At 40.6% G+C, this 25,417-nt stretch overlaps 1 protein-coding gene across 2 annotated transcripts; it reads right to left on the reverse strand.

The window, feature by feature from the left end:
• Positions 1 to 749: 749 nt before the first annotated feature.
• STX16 (syntaxin 16) lies at positions 750 to 24,729 on the reverse strand. 2 transcript variants are annotated; one of them, XM_081324479.1, is made up of 8 exons: positions 24,104 to 24,729; positions 14,093 to 14,200; positions 12,812 to 12,952; positions 10,711 to 10,873; positions 10,518 to 10,609; positions 9,505 to 9,648; positions 6,752 to 6,832; positions 750 to 4,840 (listed from the first exon to the last, which is right to left on the reverse strand). In XM_081324479.1, exons 1-8 carry the CDS (start codon positions 24,182 to 24,184, stop codon positions 4,736 to 4,738), a joined length of 915 nt encoding a protein of 304 aa, XP_081180605.1. In that variant the 5' UTR covers positions 24,185 to 24,729; the 3' UTR covers positions 750 to 4,735. The 2 variants fall into 2 exon arrangements, with proteins under 2 accessions (XP_081180605.1, XP_081180606.1); XM_081324480.1 differs by lacking the exon at positions 24,104 to 24,729 and adding an exon at positions 19,207 to 19,228.
• Positions 24,730 to 25,417: the final 688 nt, after the last annotated feature.

Consider the following 25,417-nt stretch of genomic DNA (forward strand, 5'->3'; position numbering starts at 1 on the left):
ATTCGCATCAAGGGTGCCTATGGGGGCCTGGGCAGGAGTGGGGACAGATCTGAGGGTCTCTGGCAGAAGGAGGGTCTCTGGGCCAGGGCCAAGGCAGTGGGGGCCGTTCCCTCACTTTTCCCAGGATAGCTTCGTGGGCCGCATGAAACCACTTTGCGGGCCGGATCTGGCCCCCAGGCCTTGTGTTTGACATGTCTGAGCTAGAAATTTCACAGGTAGGAGAGGCGCCAGGCGAAGAGGAACGTCCCTCTGCCGAGAGTCAGAGAAAGGTTGATGATCCACGTGGTTCAACAGCTTTCAAATAAGGAAAGGGGAGGAATGACCCCCCCCCCAACCTTGGCAACTTTTTAAGACTTGTGGACTTCAACTCCCAGAATTCCTCAGCCAGCAAATTCTGGGAGCTGAAGTCCACAAGTCTTGGAAGTTGCCAAGGTTGGAGACCCCCTGCGAGTAGTAGACCCAGAATAACAAGAGTTGGAAGGGACCTTGGAGGTCTTCTACTCCAACCTTCTGCTCAGTCAGGAAACCCTATCCTGTACCATTTCAGACAAATGGTTGTCCAATAGTTTCTTTAAAAACCCGTTGGAGCACCCACAACTTCTGGAGGCAACTTGTTCCGTTTGGATTTTTATGTTACATTAATAGATTATTAGAAAATACTAGATTTTAACGAGCAAATGGTGCTACCTGAAGGTTAAGTGATCCTCTTGTGAGTTCTAAAGGAAGAGAAGAGAGAAGAAATTGGCTTCTAGCTTCTAGAGTTGAATGGTTTATTCGTACATTACAAATTGTCCACAGACATGGATGAAAATAGACTGTACATTGTTGGGTAAAAACAGAGATCCCTTCCATTACATATACCATAAATACATTTGTTTTGAAAGCAAATCCATCATTGCTTGAAACCACTGTTGGTCCTACTTTGAGTCCCTACGCAATGTATCCAGTTGATGATTTCTCATTCAGGATAATTCTCCTTAATTGGGTGTGTCAGGAGCCTTCATTCTGCGCCCAACCAAGGTTTGGAGTTTTGCTGAAAGGCTGTTTGGCAGCAATACACAAAGCGGTAGGGCTGAACCTCTATGGCAGGCTGTAGATCTCCTTTGTAGCTTTAAATCATGTCTAATCCCAAAAGCATTCAACCTGAAGCAGGCTGAAGGGAAGACCTTCTGGAACACACCACAAGCATCATTCAACAGTGAATGGTCACAAGAAAGTCAGGGTTACATCTCTTTTTCACCTGATTAATAGTTCAAATCAGTCTGTAACAGTTCTTTGGATAAAAGGGTGCTACTTTTCAGCTTTGGTTTTCCAGTTTTCCAAAGAGGGCAGGTTGTAGGGAGCCAATTTTATTTAGGAAATAAAAAGCCTTACCAAGAATATTGCCTGAGAGATAAAGCATCCAGCAGTTTTTCTGAAAACCGAGTCTGCTAGGACTGCTGGCTGGGGGAGTTGGTATAGAGAAAACATCCCAGTAAATTTTATGCAATAAACCTACCAAAACAGAGGAAGCACCAAATCAGGCAGACAAGAACGATTAAATCTCTGGCCAGTCTTTTGAAAATTGCTAACTTATCTCTTGCCCGACATTTTTTGGCCCAGTTAAAACTACAAGCCACTTAATTTTTTTACCAATGGGTCAAAGAATCCCCAGTGTAGAAAAAAATCCCACCTATTTAGCTATTGCATTTTAAATAAATAATTTTAAATAAAGTTTTAAAAAAAATCTTCCCAAAGTACAGTGATGCTACATGAAACCATGATCAATGAACAGAAGGAATTTCCAAACTGCAAAACCCACCCCCTGGAATGTACATATCTTACACTGATTTGTTCTCATGATTTAAGATTTTTTAAAAGACTTTTAGAGAATCTGTGGATTGGGGATAATTTCAAAAATATATTGCAGTAGACAGAAATACAAATGAGACCTCAAAACAGTATTCACAAATAACCTTAGTGGCAGTAACATGCCACCAAATTTTATTTTATTAACCCACATACGGTTAGGGAAGTGGCATGAAAACAAGCAACTTTTTCTCTTGCAAGAGACAAATTTTTTTCCTGTAAGCAGAATAGCAGTGATTTTTTTTTAGCAGTAAAATATTTTTTTCTTCCAAACATCCAGCTTGTTCTATCCACCATCCTCTTTAGAGAAAACATTTTTCTCTTGGCTCAATCCTTTTTCTATGATTCCCTATTTCACTCCTATTTCCCAGTCCTCTTCTTGGAGGGGACAGTCAGTCTGTTTCTGTATCAATCCAGTTTTAATTAAACCCAGTGATACATTGATTGCAATATTTATACATATGTGCATATTTTCAGAGCCAAGTAAGGGGGAACTCTAAGGTGTAGGCCACACTTGGAAGTCTAGAAATCATCCAAAAAAGAAGACAATGATCAACCATTTTCATATATTTGCCAAGTGACAGCAGAGTATCCACAGAGTAATCAAGGATCGTGCTTGACTTCAAGGACACTATTTCTGACAAACACATTGACACACATAAATTTTGTCTGCAGCCAAGATGGCCTTTTCCAAATCATGCCCTTTGTTTTACATACAAGTTTATAAATATTGTGTCTTATTATTAAACCTAATGAAATTGGTTAAAGATTTTAATAACAAACAAACATGGCAAGAGGAGGTTAAATATGGCCTGCTGAAATTGGTTATTTCGACCAAATCTTGGAGAAACTAAAGTCAACCGATGCTCAGCTTTTTCTTGTTTTGAGAAGAAAGAGGTCGGCTATAATGGGTATTCTGCTTTAGGTAACAGAATGATATTCAGCCAATACAGGAGGCCCTTGTTACCCAGTTAGAAAATACAGACCAGATCCTGGCAACCATCATTCTTGGCATATTTTTGTCTATTTTATGCATACATAAGGAGCAAATGGATTTTTGCACATGCATAAAATGCAGTATGTGTACTTTCCATATTTCTCCTGCTATCTGTATCTTGTTATTCACTGCTATTTGGCTGGGCCAGAACTTGTTTAAATCACAAATCTACCTGAACAACTGATTGTTGCTGCAGATGATAGTATAAAGAGCCTGAATTCCATTCTTCCCAGAAGCAACGGTCCACTGTATCGGAAGGCATAAAGCAGCCTCCTGTAAATAGGAGATGAATCAAAATAGCTGAGCAGAGTTCACTAAGAGCTCTTCTTTACCTTCACTGACAGAATAACAGCAACAGCTAAACACAATTCTCTGGTGGCGATCCTCTTTATGTCAAAGGGGCTTCAACTATAGAAATGCTATGTGGGATTCTCCTTTTATTTAGCAAGCAGAATCTCCCAGTGACTCAAGTTAGAGAGCTATGTTTTCTGTTTCCCTGTCTCAGATACAAGAAATCTGAATGATGCAAAGAACTGGATGAAAGGAAGAAAACAAGGTGTGACAAGTACACTGGCAGCATTGCAATTATTGCACGATCAAATGGATAAGAATCCAAGATAATAAAAAAAAAGTTGGCAAGTGGTGTTGCTAAATCACAGCAAAAAGAGATGCAAACTACAACCTTTAAATTCTTCAGTACAGAATGCTTAAAAAAAAAAGATTGAACACCAAGGGCCTCAAATTGCCATGCAATTTTAAGTTACGGTTATATGTGTGTGTGTGTGTGTGTGTGTGTGTGTGTGTGTGTGTGTGTGTATTATATATATATATAATCACAAAAACTGTTTTTCAGCACAGCCACCTACTATTTTAGAGCAACAAGTAATACTGAGGCAGAGCAATATTTGCTCTCGGCTGAACAGGATTCCAAATTCTCCTGAGATCTCACAGCTGAAAAGTTATTTTATTCAGTTGGAAGTTCCTGATATTGTCACTAGTTCCAATTTAAACTGTGTATGAATTGTACCACGCCCTTTTCCCTTCACATTCTGAAAACAATAAGATGAAATGCATAACTGCTGCTGTATATATTAACAGATTCAGTTTGAGGAGGAAGATTCAGAAAGAGGGATCAGAGAAACAACTTTCAGTTCAGTTGTGGGAGGAGGTGCAAATAATCAAAACGCATTATTTAAAAATTTAAAATTAATCTTAAAACAAAATTTAAAAATAATCTTAAAACAATAATGCTCCCTATGATTAGAATATTATTGATAAGGCCAACCACCACTTTTGGAATAATAGAATGAAATTAGAAACCTTTTTTATTTCTGTGAACCCATACTAATAATACTAACTCTGGAGGGGAGAATGGTAAAGGGGAAATATTGTATGTTTAAGGCAATATTTAAAATCTCCAACTCATTTTGGGAATGATGTCCACATCACAATTTGGACAGCTTACCCTAAAATTAACCGTAGGCTATGTCATGGTAGAAAGCACATTATTATTCCTGTTTACTAAAAGCACTTTCCAAAATGTTTAAATCACTTTTAAAAATGCATTCTAGAGTTTCAGTGGCCTGGGTAAATGAAATGCCTGATTTAGTAGCTTTTCTCAGAAATTCTGACATTTCTACACGTTGTTGTTTTTTTTACAAATCACTGCCTTCCATATTCATTGAACATGTAAAACAGAGGTTTTCTGTATGAACATTGCACAGACTTTTCACCATTAGATCTCGTACATTCATCCAACAGGCAGCTTTCAAGAGCACAGGCTCAACCATTGCTCTCAGGAACAAAAACAGGAGAAACACAACACGCAAAAATTTGTTGCTACCTCTCAGACAAACACAGAGAGAAAGAAAAACATCACTGGCACATTGCCTAGCGAAATTTTACACCAATAAGGACAATGATAAGGACAATAACTATGACAGACAAAATTAAAATGATAAGCATCTTCCGATTCTTCTTTTGATATTGCTCAGCCTGCAGATACAGAAAAGAGGAATTTAACTCAGCTTCTTTCCTGTAGATAGCAGAAAATAAATTATTCTAAATAAGGAATAATTTGTAGAGAGCCACAGAAATGACCTTGGAGAAACTAAGCAGAGATGATGATTACAATACGCACAAAAATGTGCTTTAAGTTTGGAAAAAAAATAAAAATAAAGAATGGAGTCAGACTGGCTTTTGCCTTCATTCCCTATATAAGGGAAGCGAAAAAGGCTTTAGGCTTTCAAGGTTACCGTATTTTCCGGCGTATAAGACGACTTTTTAACCCATGAAAATCATCTCAAAAGTTGGGGGGTCGTCTTATACGCCCAGTCGTCTTATACGCCGGAAAATAGTACATAAATCAATCGAGCGCCCCCGTTCTTGCAAAGCAACTTCAAGCCTCCTTAGTCCAGTCCCCCCTCCAACGTGACTCTCCCTTCCCACCCCCAAGAGCCTCTCAGCCCCTTCCCCTCCCCCTTGCAAACGCCAGACCCCGGGAGCTCTTGCGTCTATTCCAAAGGGTGGGTGGAAGGAAAAGCCCCTTTCGGCTTCGGCTTGGCTGCAAGTCAGCGAGCCCGGGAAGGCACGCCCTCCCCTCTCACTGTGGAGGAAGCAGGGCAGGCTGGCGTCTGGCGGGAGCCGGCAGGGCAGTCCTGCGCACGCGTGCGCTCCCCAGCTCCTAAGGAGTCCTCGGGGAGCCATGGCAGGCGCCTCACGCTCTTCCCTCTTGAAGCAGCATCGGCGGAGCCGTCTGGCGTCGGGCGGGAGCTGGCAGGGCAGTCCTGCACACGCGCGCACTCCCCGGCTGCTAAGGAGTGCTCCTTAACAGCCGGGGAGCACACGTGTGTGCAGGACTGCCCTGCCGGCTCCCGCCCGATGCCGGACGGCTCCGCCGATGCTGCCTCAAGAGGGAAGAGCGTGAGGCGCCTGCCATGGCTCCCCGAGGACTCTTTAGGAGCGCGCGCGTGCGCAGGACTGCCCTGCCGGCTCCCGCCAGACGCCAGCCTGCCCTGCTTCCTCCACAGTGAGAGGGGAGAGCGTGCCTTCCCGGGCTCGCTGATTTTCCGGCGTATAAGACGAAAAATCTTGAAAATCATCGGGGTCGTCTTATACGCCCGAAAATATGGTATGTTACTAAAGTTTGTATCAGTACATATTCTAATCAAACTGGTGAAGTCAGTTTTCTGGTCAGTCTTAAAAGCCTGACTGCATTTTCATTTCACTCCTCTTATATCCCAAGGAACTAAAGACAAAACCTTTTTGACTTAATTCCTAATGTTTCCTTTGTTTTCTGAATTTTCTTTTTTGCTCTTGTTGTTTTCTGGACTTTGTTTTGTGGACACTAGATTTTCTTTTGCATTTATTTCTCATTATATAAACTGCCATAGAAGGTTTGGTACCGAACAGATTATAAATACATCATTTTTTGCTTTCTGGCATAAGTATATGTAGCATAAGTCTTAATAACCGATTTATATCCCACAAATAAGATAAGGAATTATCTTAATACCTATAGAACTCAACTCTATGAACTCAAAGGTGAACTGAACCTTTGCACCCTAGACTATTTTACAGTTCTGCGGGTAAAAAGAAATAGGTAGAATACCCATCTACCAACTGCAAAGAAATATGTGGGAGAACTGCACAGTGGAATAATCAGGAAAACGTAATCACATTAACATACAATCATTAAATGCTAGATATTGAGATATCTAGGATAGGAGCCATTTGTCTAATTCCCTTAATTTTAGTGGCCATTATTGTCCTTTTAACTTCTAAAGTAATAGACATGGAAAGAGAAAATGTTATGCCTCACATTTTTGGAATTGCAATAATAAACTCCTCAAAAGTATGAAATAGTGGCATTCAGAATAGGACATTGGAAACACATTTTCTGCTTACTTTATGTAGTTGTGTCAATCCTTCCTCTGTTTTCATGCATGATTGTTCAACATTGTAGTCAATCCTATCCAGTACAGTACCCTGAAGGAAAAAAAATATGCATCAGTTCTGTAGACTGAAATGTTGATGATCTGTGACGAAAATAAAGATTGAGTAATTGAAATGCAGTATGTATTAAATTATAGAATGTTTTCTATTAATATAAATTAAAGGGTTGGTTACTGAATGCTGGAAAACCAGGATATGAGGAAAGTAAAGCATGTACAAAAATAAGTGGAATATCTGGTGAACCTTTCCTCCACACCTCTAACAATGTGTGTGTCTATGTGCATGTATATATATTTTACACACACAGCCACATATACATGTATATATATTTCAGTATAGAAATATTTAATATTCTATATTTCAGTATAGAACTATATTGAAGAACCAAAGGGAGATAATTCATCCTCGTCTTGTTTCTTGCTCAGTACACATACAAGAAACTTCCTTTCTCGTACATTTCTCAGAAGGACACAAAAGAGCAAAAATTATGATCCCTTCCTGGTTTTTATGCCTGCCTTTTAATTATTTTTATTTGGACATTTATAATTATTGTATACCATTCATTTAAACTCCATCATCAACATATCACCCTAATTCCCACAAAAATCTCTAAAAAATATTCCTTCAATTTCCCCTTCAATCATTTGATGACTTTTATTTTTAATTCCATTAGTTCTTCTGGGACCCATTTCAACTACCCAAAATGATTCTGCATTTTCTCTGCTTTTTGCAATTTTACTTTTCGTTGTTCCCACTATCTTTTTCTCAATCTAAAGCATGTTAGGTAATACAGTATCTTTCTCTTGCCCTCATTCTCTTACATGCTTTTTCTTCAGCTTCTTTCACATCCACTGAACAAACACAAACACAAACACACACACACACACAAACACACACACACACACACACACACACACAGAGAGAGACGGGGGGGGGGGCAGGCACATACAGGTAGTCCTTGACTTACAATCACAATTTAGCCCCAAATTTATGTTGCTAAGTGAGACGGTTGCTAAGTGAGTTTTACCCCATGTCACAACCTGTCCTGCCACAGTTGTCAAAGTGAATCTGGCTTCCCCATTGACTTTGCTTGTCAGAAGGTCACAAAAGGTGTTTGCAATGACCTTGGGACACTGCAACTGTCATACATATGAACCAGTTGCCAAGCATCTGAACTTTGATCGTGTAACCATGGGGATATGCAATTGTTGTAAGTGTGAAAAAGGGTCATAAGTCACTTTTTCCAGTGCTGTTGTAACTTTGCTCACTAAATGAATTGTACGTTGACTGTATTCCTGATGTCTGTCTGTCTGCCTGCCTATCTATCTGATTTATTGATCACTCCTCTTATCACAAGGTAACTCTGGGCGGTTGACAATATTAAAAAGATAAAATTTTACGAAACCTAAATAATGTAAAAAGATAAAATACTTAACCCTAACTAAAATATGGGGAGACAGAGAGAATAGGATGAGCGGGGGCGGGGCGGAGGGGGGATCTTTTATTAGTCTGTCAGCCACCCCTAATGTGAAGCCCCTCCTATTGGAGCCCCAAACCAAGTGGCAGAGCCACGTCTTTAAACTCTTGTAGAAGATCAGGAGAGTTGGAGCTGACTTCAGTCCGGGTGGCAAGATGTTCCAGAGGCTAGGTGCAATGGCAGAGGCAGCTTTTCTCCTGGACCCCTGCCAACTGGAATACCCTGGATGGTGGGGCCTCCTCTGCTGGCACAGGTGGAGCAGGCCAATCCCAGGGGAATGAGATGGTCCTGCAAGTAGCCTGGACCCATGTCATGAAGGGCTTTAAAGGTGAATTGCACCTGGAAGCAAAACAGCAGCCAGTGCAGCTCAAGGAGCAGTGGTGTTGTAGGGGACACACTTGGACCCCCCCCCCAACTGCCCACACCACTGCACTCTGCACCAGCTGTAGCCTCTGAATGCATGGGACTCCATCAGTATGCTTTATAAGTGTATTCAAAGAGTTGGTGCAAAGCTACAGACAAGATGCCTAGCAAAACTCAAGATTTTGGACAATGTTTGACAGTACTAATCATTCCTAATCAAGGTAAACACAAACAGAAATACAAAATAAAATGACTGATTTTAATTAGGTTTGGACTAGTTTCAGAATTACCCACAGTTAGTAAGCCAAATTGAAATGATTGGATCTAATAGATCATTTATTTCAATAATCGTACTTTAATATGATTGGCTCCAGCCCACCTAATTTTTGATTAGGTTTTTTACATCCTGTTTTTCTTCAACCGATGCCCAGGAAGACATACAGGTATTCCTCAACTTACGACCACAATTGAGCCCAACATTTCTGTTGTTAAGCAAGACATTTGTTAAATGGGTTTTGCCCCATTTTATGACCTTTCTTGCCATGATTGTTAAGTCAATAACACTGTTGTTAAGTGAATCTGATTTTGCTTGCCAAAGGTTGCAAAAAGGTGATCACATGACCCCGGGACACTGCAACCGTCATAAATATGAACCAGTTGTTAAGTGTCTGAATTTTGATCACGTGATCACAGGGATGCTGCAATGGTTGTAAGTGTGAAAAACGGTCCTAAGTCCCTTTTTCAATGCTGTTGTAACTTTGAATGGTCACTAAATGGACTGTCGTAGTTCGAGGACTACCTGTACAATGTACTAACCCAGGATCTTATAAGATGGAAATAGCATTGATATCAACGAGCCACTTACCTGTTCGACTACCATTGCTCCTAAATCCCTGAAAATTTCATTAAGATCAGTAATGGACTGTATAACTTGTCGAATTTCTCGTTCCCGCTCTTCCACCAACACAGTGTTTTGTTCCACTAATACTAACTGGTCATCTGTAAAACCCTTATTAAAACAAAAAACGCCAGATTAGCTAAATAGCTAAACATTCCATCATTCAATATGCAAAAAAAGGTTTCAAACTGAACTGTACACTCATAGATTCCCAGCCAAACACACAATCCAATGTCCTCCTTTACTTTTCAAAATATTCTTCTCTTCCCGCCCCCCCCCCGCCATGTCTTTAATCTTTCCCTTAAAAGTTTTCTTTTAAAAAGATAAGTGCTTATATTTGTGGCACAAGGACAGCCCTTTTGAGCCCAGTTGCACCTTTGGAGAGTTCCAGTTTATAATGAAGAGTCTAAAAAAATCCAAAAGCGATACAATTTTTTTCCAGCAACTTGGAGGATGATTTTGGGCAGAGATCCTAGAGAGCAAGTGCAATTTTTTTTTTAGCAGCAGGTAATCAGCCTTAAGCCAGGGGATAATATGGGACTGACGGCTTAATTCTAAAGCCCACCTGCAAGAGTGATTTATTGTTTCCCTTGCAGCCTGCTGGACAATCAGAAATAGAGAAAAATATCAGAAAGGAAACAAGTACTTTTGATTCTTTGGCATGCTAGCAAATAGTATGTAGTTTTCAAAAGTTCGTCTCTTCTAAAAAAAATTTGCACCTTAATAAAAAAGAGACTCACTAAACCAGGCATGTCAAACTCCCGGCCCATGGGCCGGATGCGTCATGCTGAAACTGCGCCCACCCCATTGCCGGCAGTGGGGGAAAAGTCGTTATACATCGCGCGACGTAACGTGATGTCTTGAGTTTGACACGCCTGCACTAAACCTTAACGGCTGCATGCAGTCATTACCTTCATAGCAGGCAAATGAATACCAGGTGCTTTGTATTTTTCATTCATATAATTCAGTTAACTACCTACCCTATCGTAGAGGGTCATATCCTCCCCATCGTCCATGAGGGAGACTGAGGTGTCAAAGAAATGTTTGGATCTTTCTTCTCGATTTTTCATGCCTACAAGAACAAGAAGACTGCTGTCACTAAGACTTTCCAGCCACAAAGGAAAGAAGGGGAGGTGCCCTGCGATAAAAGGCTGCATTTGGTGCATTGCTTACGTTTGAGATAGTCAGATTGCCCGTGCCTAAAGCTGGTGGAGAGGTCCTGTAGAGACTGAGCTAAGGAATACACAACGTTCTTCAGAAGTCGGCACTCTTGGTCCGTACAGCTTCGAGACTTGTTGTGCAAACCCTGGACTGCTCTCTGACACCTGTGAAATAGCTGGGGAAAATAAGAGAGAGAGAAGACTAATCATTTTTATAGGGAAACAGCAGCAAGCATTCCTGGTGCAATTAACAACAACAACAAACCAAAAGAAATGCCTAGAAACTATTTTTTTAAACTCAAGTAAGCTTATCCTCTAGAGCTGTAGCTACATTCAACTATGCCTTAAAGCTGAGGTCTTCAAACTTGGCCCTTTTATGACTTGTGGACTTCAACTCCCAGAATTCCTCAGCCAGTATGCCTGCTGACGAATTCTGGGAGCTGAAGTCCACAGGTCATAAAAGGGGCAAGTTTGAAGACCCCTGCCTTAAAGGCTAACTTAATTTAATCTCACAGTAATTATTTGTGCTGAGTTTCTGGTGATTTTTCACTGTGCAGAGAATAACTGAAGTCAACAGAAGAGAATATATATACCTCAGAGCAAACAAAATCCAGACTGAGTATAATAGGGAGCCTAAGTACAGTTGATCAGGCTCTTTTGAAAGTTTCAAAATAGTGCAGGAAGCAGATGCCATTCAACAACTTTTTCCTCAAATGAAAGGATGGAGACTGGATGAAGATTTTCCAGAATCACTGGGTCCACCAATGGTCTCTTGAAGAGCTGGTAGACCATTACCTCTTTCAAAACCTGGGAAACAACCTCAAAGTCAAAGATCAACATCTCAGGAAGATTTGACCAATCAGGTGGGACCTGGATCTAGCACACAGGTAGCTAGGTTCACAATCCGGAGAACTCTGTCTACTTTTGAGTCACAGTCTCAAACTTTCCCCAGATAACTCCAGGAAGTTCAACTGGACCTGCCCACTGGATTTCAACTGGGAGTAGATCTGAGTGACTTTATCTGCCAGCAAGATACTGTAGCAAAAATAATCCCCATAAGCATCAATAGAAGTTCTTAGGGCAGGGGTCTTCAAACCTGGCCCTTTTATGACTTCTGGGAGTTGAAGTCCACAAGTCATAAAAGGGCCAAGTTTGAAGGCCCTTGTCTTAGGGTCTTACTACTTCCCAGTAAGACATAACAAACTTAAACAAGTGGGGGATCACCACAGCAAGCCAAAGTGATTTGACCAGGGCAATGGATGGATGGTAATGTCCTCTAAAACCAGATCATGCCATATTTGCCCCAAGTAAAAAAACTCAGGTGCAATGTACAACCTCCAATTTGTTCTGGACTGTCAATGACCTAGGTCAAATCCATGGTTGCTGTGGAGCCATGAACTTCATGGCTTGAGAAATCCCAGACATTTGTCACATTGTGGGAAATTGAAACCCCCAAAGACAAGTAGCTTTAGGGTCTCCAACACTAGCCCAGCAAAATAATCCAGGAAATGAGGTAGATTTAGTGTCAGGGGATTTCTAACCAAATTTCTATTATCTCTGCTGGTATAGTGTGTTTGATTTTTTTTTCAAGAAAAGTGGGGAAATTATTCAACAACCTTTTCCCAAGTCTTATAAACCCAGGCAACCTCCCAAAAATTACTTCAATTTCTTCTTCGTTAGATAGTTGCAAAATGTTGTTAAGTTGAAATAAATCTTTATTTGCATCAGTGGTAAATTATGTATAGCTGCACCAGCTGAACAATTAAATCTATAACATAGAATCTTAAGCACTGTTTTATTCAAATTGGCTCTCCATTGTTTAAAATGATAATAACATTTTTTCCATTACCATCAATCTACACAAATGCATTTTGGCTGGAATTCTTGACTGCGGATGCTTAAAATCTTTACATTTTTCTCCTTAAAATTACATCTATGTTCATATATTAGTACAATATTGCAATTTTTTTAAAAAAAATGTTTAAGAAGTCAAACAAAATTGACTTCTGACTGCTGAATTTTTCACTTTATCCAAACGAGCTTAGGGCAACTTACTCACATATCTGCATTTGGTAAAACCCAGTTAGATTTTAAAAAGAGAACTACAGTGGCACCTGTGTAATTTCTTGAGTGGTTATTTCTATTGCATGCTCTTCCTCACTGCTGTCATCCAAAGTCGGTCTGTTTAAATGCTTGTCATGCAAACTGGCTAGTTCTTTCATCTTCTGTTTTATCCTGGATATCTCATATTGAATCTTAAAATGAAATTTTTTTAAAAAAATAAGGGCAAAAATTAGAAACAAAGAAACTTAAGAGAAGACAACATTCCAGACAATAGTAAAGTTAAAAGAACTTGATTATATTTAAAAGATCACATTGGCTTTTTATAGAAAAATGCTATTCAGTTTCAACTATATACACAGAAGTAGATTCTTTTTTACCCTTTTCAGACTTAGGGTTGGATCCACAGAGGGAAAAACCCAGCATAATTTGGGTTCAGATCACTTCCAAAATGCTTGATCTCAATTAATTTCTCACTGTCTTGACTAAGAAACTGAATTCAGTCAAAAGTAGACCGATGAAATACAGGTTGTACTCGACATACAACTATTCATTTAGTGACTATTTGAAGTTAGCGCTGAAAAAAGTGACTTATGACTGTTTTGCACACTTATGATCATTGCAGCACCCCCCTGGTCACATGATCAAAATTCAGATGCTTGGCAACTGGCATTTATTTATTTATGACGGTTGCAGCGTCCCGGGGTCATGCAATCCCCTTTTGCAACCATCTGACAAGCAAAGTCAATGGGGAAGCCAGATTCATTTAACAACCATGTTACTAACTTAACTTAAAAACTCTAAGAAAGATGATATAATGGGGCAAACTTGCTTAACAAATCTCTTGCTTAGCAAAGGAAATTTTGGGCTCAATTGTAGTCGTAAGTCAAGGACTACCTGTAATTTCACTCATTCCTTTTTAAGTGCGATGTCAGCAAGATAGTTCCAACTATTTCCTTAGGAATCTTATTGTCTTTAACCCTAATGCTAGCAACTTGAATCTTTGCAAATATCAAACCTCTCTTCCTTTATAGATGGAAGAATAAAATGGCATGCAGATAAGATAGTCCTTGACTTACAACCACAATGGAGCCCAAAATTTCTGTTGCTAAGCGAGTCATTTGTTGAGTGAGTTTTGCTCCATTTTACGACCTTTCTTGCCACAGTTGTTAAGTGAATCACTGTAGTTCATGGTAAGTTAGTAACTCGGTTGTTGAGTGAATCTGGCTTCCCCATTGACCTTGCAGAAAAGGTGATCACATATAGAGAGGGGGGGGAGGGGAGGGAGGGAGGGAGGGAGGGAAGGGGAGAGAGAGACACACACACTGACTCACTTCTTCTATACCATTAATCCACTTGGGAGGCAACCTCTTAGATACACAGACAGCTGCTTCTGGATCTAAACTGATACCTGATACCAGCGCCATGCGATCATCTGCAAGCTGGAGAAAAATGTAAGAAATGTGTTTAGACTGTTGTGAATCAAAATGAGAAAAAGTCACCAAGCTGACTTTCATGGCTAAGGCAGAAGTAGAATTCATGGTCTCCAGGTTTTTAGCCTGCTGCTTTAACCACTGGACCAGCGGCTCCCAACCTATTCTATACTATATTCTATATTCTATACCCCGCACCGCTAGAACACTTCTGATATATTCTCACACCCCTTACAAAAGTTCAAAATAAGGGCAACGAATTATGCATATACACTATAATTTTGAAAACCCAAGTTTTCGCACCCCCTGGAATATCGTCTCGCACCCCTGGTGGGGAACCCCTGCACTAGACCAAACTGTTTCTGCATCTGTAATGATAGAGAAATGGTGAAATCTGCCCACCGTTACAGTTTTCCATTTTAATTTAGATTTGCAAAGAAGAACTAAATATATTCACTGAAATAGTCATGCGAGACGATTATAGGAATCTACAAACTTGACCATCATACTTGCAAACAAACATGCATCCTAGAGTGTCCTCCCTTCAGAACTCTGCAGTTTGCAGGGGTTCTATGGCAGGAAATCATAGAGTTCTCCAGTAGAGAAGCTGATGTACAAAGTTCTCTCAGATTTAAATGAAAGCCATTGTCTTAAGGGTAAAGCTGTGGCTCTGTACATAATACCTAAAATATTTCAACTTATGACTCATTCATACCATTTGACAAACAAATTCCCAAGCCAAGCTTCACTTCACAGTGATGTTAAATATATTGTATATAAATGCAGAGTTTTACTTAAAGGGAAGCCAAGTTTGAAAAAATAAATCTAGTTAGGCAAGAAAAGCAGATACACAAGGAAAAAGAAGGGCTTGAAGAATTTAGAGTGGTGACAGAGGCCAAATGGAAAGAAAGTTCATACAGGAATTTAATAAAGAAATATTTAGTTTTGGACACCTTCAAAAAGTTATAAAGAAAACAAAGTGGAGAAAAATTATTTCAGCTTTTGTTATTTTCTATATTACTTTTCAGACATACATGTGCTTTTTATGCAATTGGAGTGAGGCTAATATGAGGTTAATATATGATAAATAATTTTGGGCCAAGACTGGTAACTATTAAAAGTACAACTTTATTTTACTATTTCCTTTTCAAAGACCAAGGAACATTTTATGTCCAGCTTAGCGGTATATCCATCATCAAGACATCAAAAAGATCTTTGAAGATGTAGGTACCATATTTTCCCGAAAATAAGACTGGGTCTTATATTAATTTTTACTCCAAAAGACACATTCGGGCTAAGATTAAACCAGAAACTTTCCTTCTGGGTCTCATGGAAAGAGAACTGGGGGGGAAAATCGGAACTCTGTTTTTATATATGGTGATGGCAGCAAGATTGCTCTATGCACAAAAGTGGAAGAATGCCTTGATTCCTGCCATGGACAAATGGTTACAAAAGCTGATGGAATTAGCAGAGATGGCCGAATTGACTGTGCCGATAAAAGAAAAGAACGTAAGTACTTTTGTTTCTACTTGGAAAATGTTTCTGGACTTTGTGCTTGAGATGGAAAAAATTATATTATTATTTTGGCTTTATCAATTTGCTGATACAGAAGTGGCTAGTGCGTACTACTATAGAAATGTAAAAAGTTGAGATTTCATTTTAATGTCTGATTTTACTGCAACAGAGGGTCGGAAATCAATGCCTTTTTGTTTCATCCCCTCCCTTTCTTCACATCTTGTTTTCCATTTTTCTACTGTTTGCTTTCGTATTTTCACATTTTATGTTATAAATGAATAAAACTAATGAAAACATAAAAAACAAAAGACGCATTAGGGCTTATTTTCCAGTTTTTTTAATTTTATTTTAATCCCATTTATATCCCGCCCTTCTCCGAAGACTCAGGGCGGCTTACAATCTAAGCACAAATCAAATGTGCTTAGCAATAGCCTTCATTCTATGTATATGCCTGCTTATTAGGGCTTTCACTCCCCCCCCCCCAAGCGGCATTATTACAAAGTCAGCTTATTGCCCCCAACAATCTGGGTCCACAGTTAGGTCTTATTTTTAGGGAAATATGGTAAATGCATCCGTGTGGCTAATTATCTTAACTGGGGCTCACTTTGGGGATAGGGCGTATATTAGCAGTATACTGAAAAATCATGCTAGGTATTATTTTCTGGTTAGGTCATTATTTTCCCGGGGAAATACGGTAGGTAGGTATAACCTTCATACTGGCTTAAACCAAGACTGAGTTTGAAGCAAATACAGTATTTGATCTAACATTCTTAGACTTTGGAATGATGGGATCTTAAAAAGCGCAATTCTAGTAGACTGAGTTAACACATTGGACTAAGCCAAAATGAGGTTTGGCATAGCATGTTGGACAAAACCATTCTAATATAATTTATTTAGTAAGTCATGGTCTAATAAACAACAACTCAGCTTGATGTGCACACTAAGTCACAAAGGATGAATGAAACTGAAACCCAGTTTCAGTGGAAAAAACAGGATAGAGGGAGTTGGTTTTGGGCATTCATTCTAAATTAATCTACATGTCTGAGAATTTAACTAGCCCTGGGTCCCAGTTACTTTGGCACTGTTTTTTCATTTAACATCCAGGCAACATCTGCTTATTAAGGACAAGTAGTTGCTGGCCGCTTCTGACAATACAATCTATGAAAGGGCATTGTTTCTTCAGGAAGCTATATAAAAATCTACAATTGGCTTTATAATTAAAGGAAGTGCTAGGCTTGAGATATTAAAATTATTTATAGTTTATAACCGCTTTTGTTCAGATCCTGTTAGCTCCTGGTTTGAGAAAATGTTAAGGAATTCTTAAAGCAATCCACCATATTAGATAGGCTGGGCCAGGGGTAGGCAACCTCGGCTCTTTTATGACTCATGGACTTCAACTTCCATAATTCTTGAGTCAGCTGACTCAGGAATTCTGGGAGTTGAAGTCCATGAGTCATAAAAGAGCCGAGGTTGCCTAACCTTGGGGTGGGCCATCTGCAGTGGCACCTCCATTTTAAAAACTGGCCCTCACATCTTCCTAGCGGTATATTTAAGAATCAAAACCTACCTGCAAAGTCAAAACTCTACCTTTCATTCATTTCCAAGTCAACATGCCAGTTAATACATTTCAGTATTCTTAGGCTTTAGTTCAGGGGTCTTCAAACTTGGCCCTTTTATGACTTGTGAACTTCAACTCCCAGAATTCCTCAGCCAGCATGCCTGGCTGAGGAATTCTGGGAGTTGCAGTCCACAAGTCATAAAAGGGCCAAGTTTGAAGATCCCTGCTTTAGTTAGTTCTAGAAAAAGGAAATGGCAATTATGCTGAAGCTAAGCTAGTAAAATGTCTCTCTATACATCCAGAGCTTTAGAAGCTAATGTAAAAGGGAAAATGTTTGCGGCAAGAGCCAGCACTAGTTTTTGGTCTTCTAAATATAAATGCCTGGATGAACAGCAAATGTTCACATCCTCTTGTGCCAATGGCATTTTACAGTTGGGACAGGAGCACAAGGTAGCAGCAAAATAACTGAGCTGGTTCTGCCCTGGGGAAGAATTGTCTGGACTCTTAAATATGGGTTGCAGGGTCCAGCTAGGTTGTGCTGATTTCCTGGCATATCCACAGAGAACAGTCATAGGCCTTGCCTAGAGCCTTGCCCAGGGGGCAGGTATTATTCCCTGCCCATGCTCTCTCTTTGTCTGGGGCAAAGCCCCAGAAGTATTATTTCTGATAACATTTCTATTAAGGCACTGGTGTGGAACAGTACACCCAGAAGACTTAAATTTATTAATATACCAGACGAACAGCTTCCACTCTCCTCAGTCTAAATACTAAATACAGTAGTGCAGTAGTACTCAGGCTACAGTGCTTCACACGACGCCCGTGAGGAGAAAAACAAAATCAACATTATCTCTTGAGTAGAAGGGCAAGCACATAACTGAACTAACAAATGTACTGTGTAATACCAAGCACGGTAGTTAAGCAATGCACATTTACCAGTGTACGGGCGCTTAGGATTATCGTCCTAAAACTTGGAAAATCAACTCAGAAAAACAGACTGAATATTTAGTCTGGACTTTCCACCGCTAAAAATTTTAATTTCCTGTTATGCTTGCTATACATGTTCAGCAAGCATAACGCTAAGGTTCGCTATAAAAAGAGCCTTGGTGGAGCAGTGGGCTAATGCCTCCTTAAGTAACACCAGCTGCCTGCAATTAGTGCAGGTACGAGTCCCACCAGGCTCAAGGCTGACTCAGCCTTCCATCCTTCCGAGGTAGGTAAAATGAGGGCCCAGATTGTTGGGGGCAATAAGCTGACTTTGTAAAAATGCCGCTGGGGGGTGTCTCGAAAGCCCTAATAAGCAGGCATAACATAGAATGAAGGCTATTGTGAACCTTGTGAACCACCCTGAGTCCTACGGGAGAAGGGCGGTATATAAGTCTAATTAAACTAAACTAAACTATTGCTAAGCACATTGATTTGTGCTTCTTAGATTGTAAGCTGCCCTGAGTCTTCGGAGAAGGGCGGGATATAAATGGGATTTAAAAAAAAGCCCACCCCTTGGCATTAATCACTAATCACTCTGAGCTATAATATTTCAGAGAAGAAGGCTGTGATAAAATACAGTGGTTATCCAACTTGTCTGGGCCGCATAAATAATATAGTTATTGTATATACATAACAAACTTCATTTTTTGTTACTCTTTTGTGGGGGTCACATTACTAGCTGTCAAGGGCTGCTTGCAATCCATGGGCCATAGATTGGACATAACTGGTTTAAACAGAAATACTTTAAATCTTGGCCATGCATATTACAGTAAGTGAGGAAATGAAGTAAATCAGAGACAAATTCCAGACAACTATTTGCAAATCAGCCTTCTGGTTCCTCTTTGGAAAACCTTCAGAAGGAATAACCCTAAGTTAAATGCAGTAGTTGTCTTGCCAGACAAGGCAGCTTTGAATGACATTTTATTTGAAAGAACAGATTAGACAAACAGCACTATACCTCATCCAGCTCCTGAGATGGTTTGTTGATCACATCAGCCCATCCATATAGAGACAGCAAAAATTTTAAGAGAGGGAAACAAAAAGAATAGGACAGAGCACAGGGTACAGTCAGTTGAAGGAATGCAAGTATTTTATTGATCAACATTGGCAGATTATCACAGAAAACAGTCTTTTAAAGCAGTATCAGTTTTCAAGTGGATTTGGCATTCAACTTGGGGAATAGCTGCATACTGTATTTTTCCTTTCAATACATTTCTAATCAAGTTCTTGATCTGTAAAGAAATGCACATTTTAGGAGCTTTACATAACAAACTTTTTAAAAGTTCATTAAGGAAATAAAAGGAAAACCAAGGCAGACTATCACAAACAGTATAAATTGCTAATTCTTAATATGATAGAGCTTAACCTACTTAACCTAGCCAATAAAAAAAATCATTCAATCCCAACTTGTTAATTGAATCCAAGTTTAGGGGATCTGATTTCAACTTAATTCAGTTACATGACGCTTGAAAATAACACAACTCTTTATTTATTTACCAAATTTATATGCTGCTCATCTTGCCAAAGTGACTATAGGCAACTTACAAACTTTCAATTAAAATGCACTATAAACGTTAAAACAATATATAGGGATCTAAAATGTAAGATTTAAACTCTGTAGCCATGAAATATCTAAAAAGAATCCATCGGCTTAAGCACATATGACAACATTGTAGTGGAACAGGAAAAAAAGTCAAAGATTACATGCAGATTACATGCAGATTGTTCATTACAGAAAGCCTGTATGGGCAGCATTCATTAACCAATCTCTAAACTGGAATTAGCTTCAGAATCAAGTGTGGTCAAGTTGGGAGACAAAAGATTTCTCACATTCAGTACTGTTGCTATTTTTAAGAAGAAGGTTTCTCTACACAGAGAATTGCACTAATAAATTTCTCAATTAGCAGGACTAGATGAATTCTTGAGGATACTTTCGATCCTACAATTTTACTGTCCAGTCACAACTTCCATCCCTAGTTTAGTTGTATGTTTCTTGCCTGCTGAACCAAGTGGAGCTCCAATCCTCCTTTCTAGTAGGTCAAAAAATAAATGAGAAATGAGGCACAATATATAGGGATGTTGCTGGGGGGAACTAGGTCAGTTTAAAAACTAAAAGGAAAGCACATTTGTTCATGTAAATGGACATGGATACCATCCTAAAGGCTTCTTAATCTGCTCTTCATTAATGCTGGAACAATGATAGATGACATATAAAGCCTGTCAGTTTATGTTGTTGACCATACTTCTATTAACAATCTAGTTCATTCCAATAATTTCTGCTACTAAGAATGCTGCTCTATTCTGCACAGATACCTGTCTGTCTTTCTTTAATACTAATATACCTGTTTTATAGCACTTTTGTTTCAGTGCTATAAAAGTCTATAAATTTAATCTATCAGGATTATTCAGCTATTTCTTCAAGCAACTGGATGGCTTCAACTGGCTCCTTTGACCACACCCACAGAGCATAGTCCATGTCAAAAGCTGTGTGCAATGTAGCATGCCTTTTACATTAAGCTGGTTATTGTTTTATAGTCTTTTTTAATTGATTATACTCTTCTTTAGCATTTCAAAACTGCTGTGAACTCCATAGTTATTTTTACACAGCATTTTCAGTCAATTCAGTTGAATCACTTGGAGGAATAACTCTGGAAATACTACAAGACCAAAATAGCAACAACTATTCTGAATGCACAATGCAGAAATCAGCTACTTAAGGAGGGATGGTTGGATAATGGATCTGCTTAAACCTCTTAAGATTTTTATAAGTTAGGTAAAGGTAAAGTTTCCCCCGCACATGCGTGCTAGTCGTTTCCGACTCTAGGGGCCGGTGCTCATCTCCGTTTCAAAGCCGAAGAGCCAGCGCTTGTCCGAGGACGTCTCCGTGGTCATGTGGCCGGCATGACTAGACGCCAAAGGCGCACGGAACGCTGTTACCTTCCCACCGTAGTGGTCCCTATTTTTCTACTTGCATTTTTACGTGCTTTCGAACTGCTAGGTTGGCAGAAGCTGGGACGAGTAACAGGCGCTCACTCTGCTACGCGGCACTCGGGATTCAACCCGCCAAACTGCCGACCTTCCGATCGACAAGTTCAGCGTCCTAACCCACAATTCAGTTGAATCACTTGGAGGAATAACTCTGGAAATACTACAAGACCAAAATAGCAACAACTATTCTGAATGCACAATGCAGAAATCAGCTACTTAAGGAGGGATGGTTGGATAATGGATCTGCTTAAACCTCTTAAGATTTTTATACTGCCAGCTAAAACACAGTAAATTGGAAAACTGACATATCCTCCCAATTAATTGCTGGGGAAGAAAGTGGTGGATTATTTTATTAAAATTTCAGTTGCAAACTCAGGTGCGGTCACATGAGTGCCTCAACTTATGATTGTCATGACTTATGATGGAAATTCTAGGCTCTGTTAGGGTCCTAAGAGGAGGATCACTTTTATTCAGCTGACACTGCCTGTATTAGCAGATCCTTGTAAATAAAGGATGAGGAAGAAACATTTCTTTAGTTCAGGGTTTCCCAAAGTGGTCAATATCAATCCCAAGATTTGATGGGACTATTCAAGGGGCTGATATTACTCATAATAAAGATAAAAAAGGTAAAAGTTAAAGTAGTATTTATTAAATTTTCAAATACAAATAAAGTTTGGGGGTCAACAATCAATCTAGAAAATTCATGGAGGGGTCAGTGAGGCGAAGAATTTGAGAACCCCTTCTTTAGTCTAATTCAAAAACATTTGAAGATAAACTAGATAATCTCTACCTCAGATAGTAATAATTTTCATTCATCCACTTTCAAGAAACATGTGACCCTTTCAGCACTATATCAACCAAATCACATAAACTATTACTACTGCTATCTGCACCACTAACTTCTATATTTGATACTAGATACTACGTTTTCAGAAGGTATTCAAAGTATATTGTATTACTACTACCCTGAGCCTGAAACTCCCCATTATGCATCTAAATAGTTGTGCCCAGAAATATTAAGTTTGAAACTGGGTATTCCACCCTTAGAAGAAACATCCTGACTTCAACAGAGTCTGTTCTGAAATTGAAATGGGCTGTTTCAAACAGCCAAGAGGCTTGTTCAAGGGCACTCAATTGGTTAAAGGATGGCATGAGAAAGTACAGGACCACATTAATTTTAACTGCCCCTGTATATCCACCTGTATAATTTATAAAAGGCATTTCAAACACCACAAAACACAGTCTAGGTGCACACAAATATTTCCAACATAGTGATAAGTATTCACTAGTTTCTAATGCCACCTCCATGGTTATGGCATAAAATGCTTGTTAAAAAAAAATCTGACTTTTTCCGAGTGTGTTCAAGAGAAAAGAAAAATGATTATGAAGTATCCTTGCCAGGTGAACTGGCAAATCAAAAGAAAAAGAAACCAGCCAGGCAGGTCTATTTCAAGTCTCATAGTTTCTAAGGCAAACCAATACTTAGCCATAAGCAGTTTCAGTTGATGGGATGAATAAGGATTGATCATTTTGCATTATATAATAATCATTATACATGTACTATTGATTAGAAAGTGGGGAAGAAATACATTTCCCCTCATAAAAAAACACATACACATGAATTAAACATTGATGAATTTACTTCCCAGGCAATAAAGGCATCTTCTATTTCTGGTCACTTTGTTATTATCTTTTGCTGGTTAAAAACTGAAACTGACCTCATCTTTATAGATCATGTTTTTCACAACAAATGTATAGAATTTAGAAAAAGCCTAGCATTAGATTTATTATGGAATCACAAAGTACAGTAAAAACATAAAAAGTATGCTCCAACACTGGAAGTTTTTAAGAGACTGGACAGCCATTTGTCTGAAATGGTATAGGGCACAGGTCTGCAACCCGCGGCTCCGGAGCCACATGCGGCTCTTTCAGCCTCTTTCCTGTGGCTCCCAGTCCTCTGCCATGTGCAGTCCAAAAAAAAAAAAAAAGTGGGACTAAAAAAGTTCAACCAATCAATTCAAATATGCAGGGTAGGTGCATATCCCGCCTTGGCTCCACTCTTCAGTCAAACCCTGTTCTGCGCATGCACGCATGTATGCGCATGTGCACACATTTTTTTTGCGGCTCCCAGTTTTTCCTTTTGTGAGGGAACTGGTTCCGAGTGGCTCTTTCACTTTTTCAGGTTGCTGACCCCTGGTATAGGGTTTCCTGCCTGAGCAGAGGGTTGGACTAGATGACCTCCAAGGTCCCTTCCAACTTTATTATTATTGTTGTTGGTGGTGGTGGTTATTATTAACAACATGTCCTGCTGGATTGGATCCCTGGCCTGTATACGTTTAGCAGTCTTCTTGCAGGGGCCAACCATCTGCCCAAGGAAGCCCACTGTTCTCCCAGTAGATGGGCCTTCAAAAGTTGTTATGACGGCATAACCCAGCCATTGGATCCCCGTAACATCCACGAATCGGTCCCAACCTTTTTATGAGTCCAGCCAGACTGGCACCCTGCACTAGCAAAATAAGAGATTGGCTGAATCGGGCCCCTGGAATCCAGCATTGTGTCACACAGCAGCAGCTGACCAGGTGCATTTAGTAAGTTCACCTGCATGGATGCTAGTGCTGCCCAGCATAAAATAGGAGGATTGGAAAATAACCTGTTCGGTCAACCAGCTCCCATTAGATTGGAGAAAAGGGGAGAGGATTAAGACAAGGAAAAAGGGGTGGAGGGGGACCCCGGAAAGACATGCTTGAGATCTAAGCGGTCGGCACACAAAACATGCGGTCACGTGGGATACAGTAGGATGAAGGGAGACTCACCGCAGCAGCCATGCTACGTGAAGTCAGAGGACCGGAGGAGCTGTAACTACTCACTTGCTCAGCCAGCAGCTGCCGGCTTTGGATCGCGTTGTTCCGCAACAACAAGTACGCGTCTGTTAAACGCCGGGTGGCCATGCCTGAAAGTTTCCTAGAGGTCCTTCCAGGACCCCTCGCCCGCTTCGCTGAGAGCCTGCAGGAGCCCCCCACCCCCGCTCAGCCTAACCCCAAGGGAGCTACTACTACCACCACCACCACCAAAAGGGCCGCTTCCAAGGCTTCCCGCGGGACCCGGTTCTTAAAACGGCACCCGGTGTTCTCGAGAAGCCGCTGCAAAGGGGTTCCCGAGCGGGCTTTTCCTGCTAGGGTTCCCCATGCGCTCTTCAGCCCCTCCACCGGACTGCCCGGAGACCGAAGCTCCTTCCAAAGAAGAGCCTTGATCCTAAGGGAAATTGCTCCCCAGCCCACGAGCCTAGACGCCCCCCGTGTTAGTCTCCCGCAAGCACCCGCCCCCCCCCCCAAAGCAAGCCTGGCGCCCTGCAAGGTTTCCCGCGGGGGCGGCGCTGCGGCTGCTCTCTCCCTCCTCCTCCCCGCCGCTGGCAGGGCACAGAGGCCACGCAAGGGAAGGGACTAGCCCCGACTCTCTCCGGCGTCCCCTAGTCTTGGCTTGTCTCCCGACTGCAATCACGGCCCCGGCTCGGCTCACTTCCGCCTAGTCCAGGGGTAGGCAACCTCGGCTCTTTTATGACTCATGGACTTCAACTCCCAGAATTCCTGAGCCAGCTTGGCTGGCTCAGGAATTCTGGGAGTTGAAGTCCATGAGTCATAAAAGAGCCGAGGTTGCCTACCCCTGGGCCTAGTCCCTCGCCCAAATCCTTCCCCGACTGGCCCGAAAGAGGCGTGATATTAAAGTTCCGGAAGAGGAACGGAAGAAAGAGAGGCGCCGCGCTTTTTGTGGCTGACCCTCTATTGCTGGCTCCAGTTCGACGCCAAAGAATCGGCACGCTTGCGTGGCCTGAAGGAGGAGCAGGAGAAAGTGGGGAGAGTCCGGTTAGGACGGTAATTCTCAACCTTCAGTAATTTTGGGATGTGTAGATTTCAGTTAGATTAGTCCACTGGTTTGGAACTGAAACCATTCTGCCTATTCTGCAACCCTCACTGAATTCACACCACATGCTAGATTAGGCTAAATAGAATCAAGTAATTAAAATGTGAGAATGCAGCCCTGGTCTTGTTAGAGCCAGGCTGCCGTAATCATCCATAATATTTATTTGGCGTAGCACTTTACGTGAACGCAGCAATTGCTGTTTGTAAATCTGAGTTTGGCGTGTTGTGTGAATTCGGCTGCTGGGTGGAAATGAATTTACCCTG

This window comes from Vipera berus (assembly GCF_964194415.1).
Source record: "Vipera berus genome assembly, chromosome: 3".
Lineage (NCBI taxonomy): Eukaryota > Metazoa > Chordata > Lepidosauria > Squamata > Viperidae > Vipera > Vipera berus.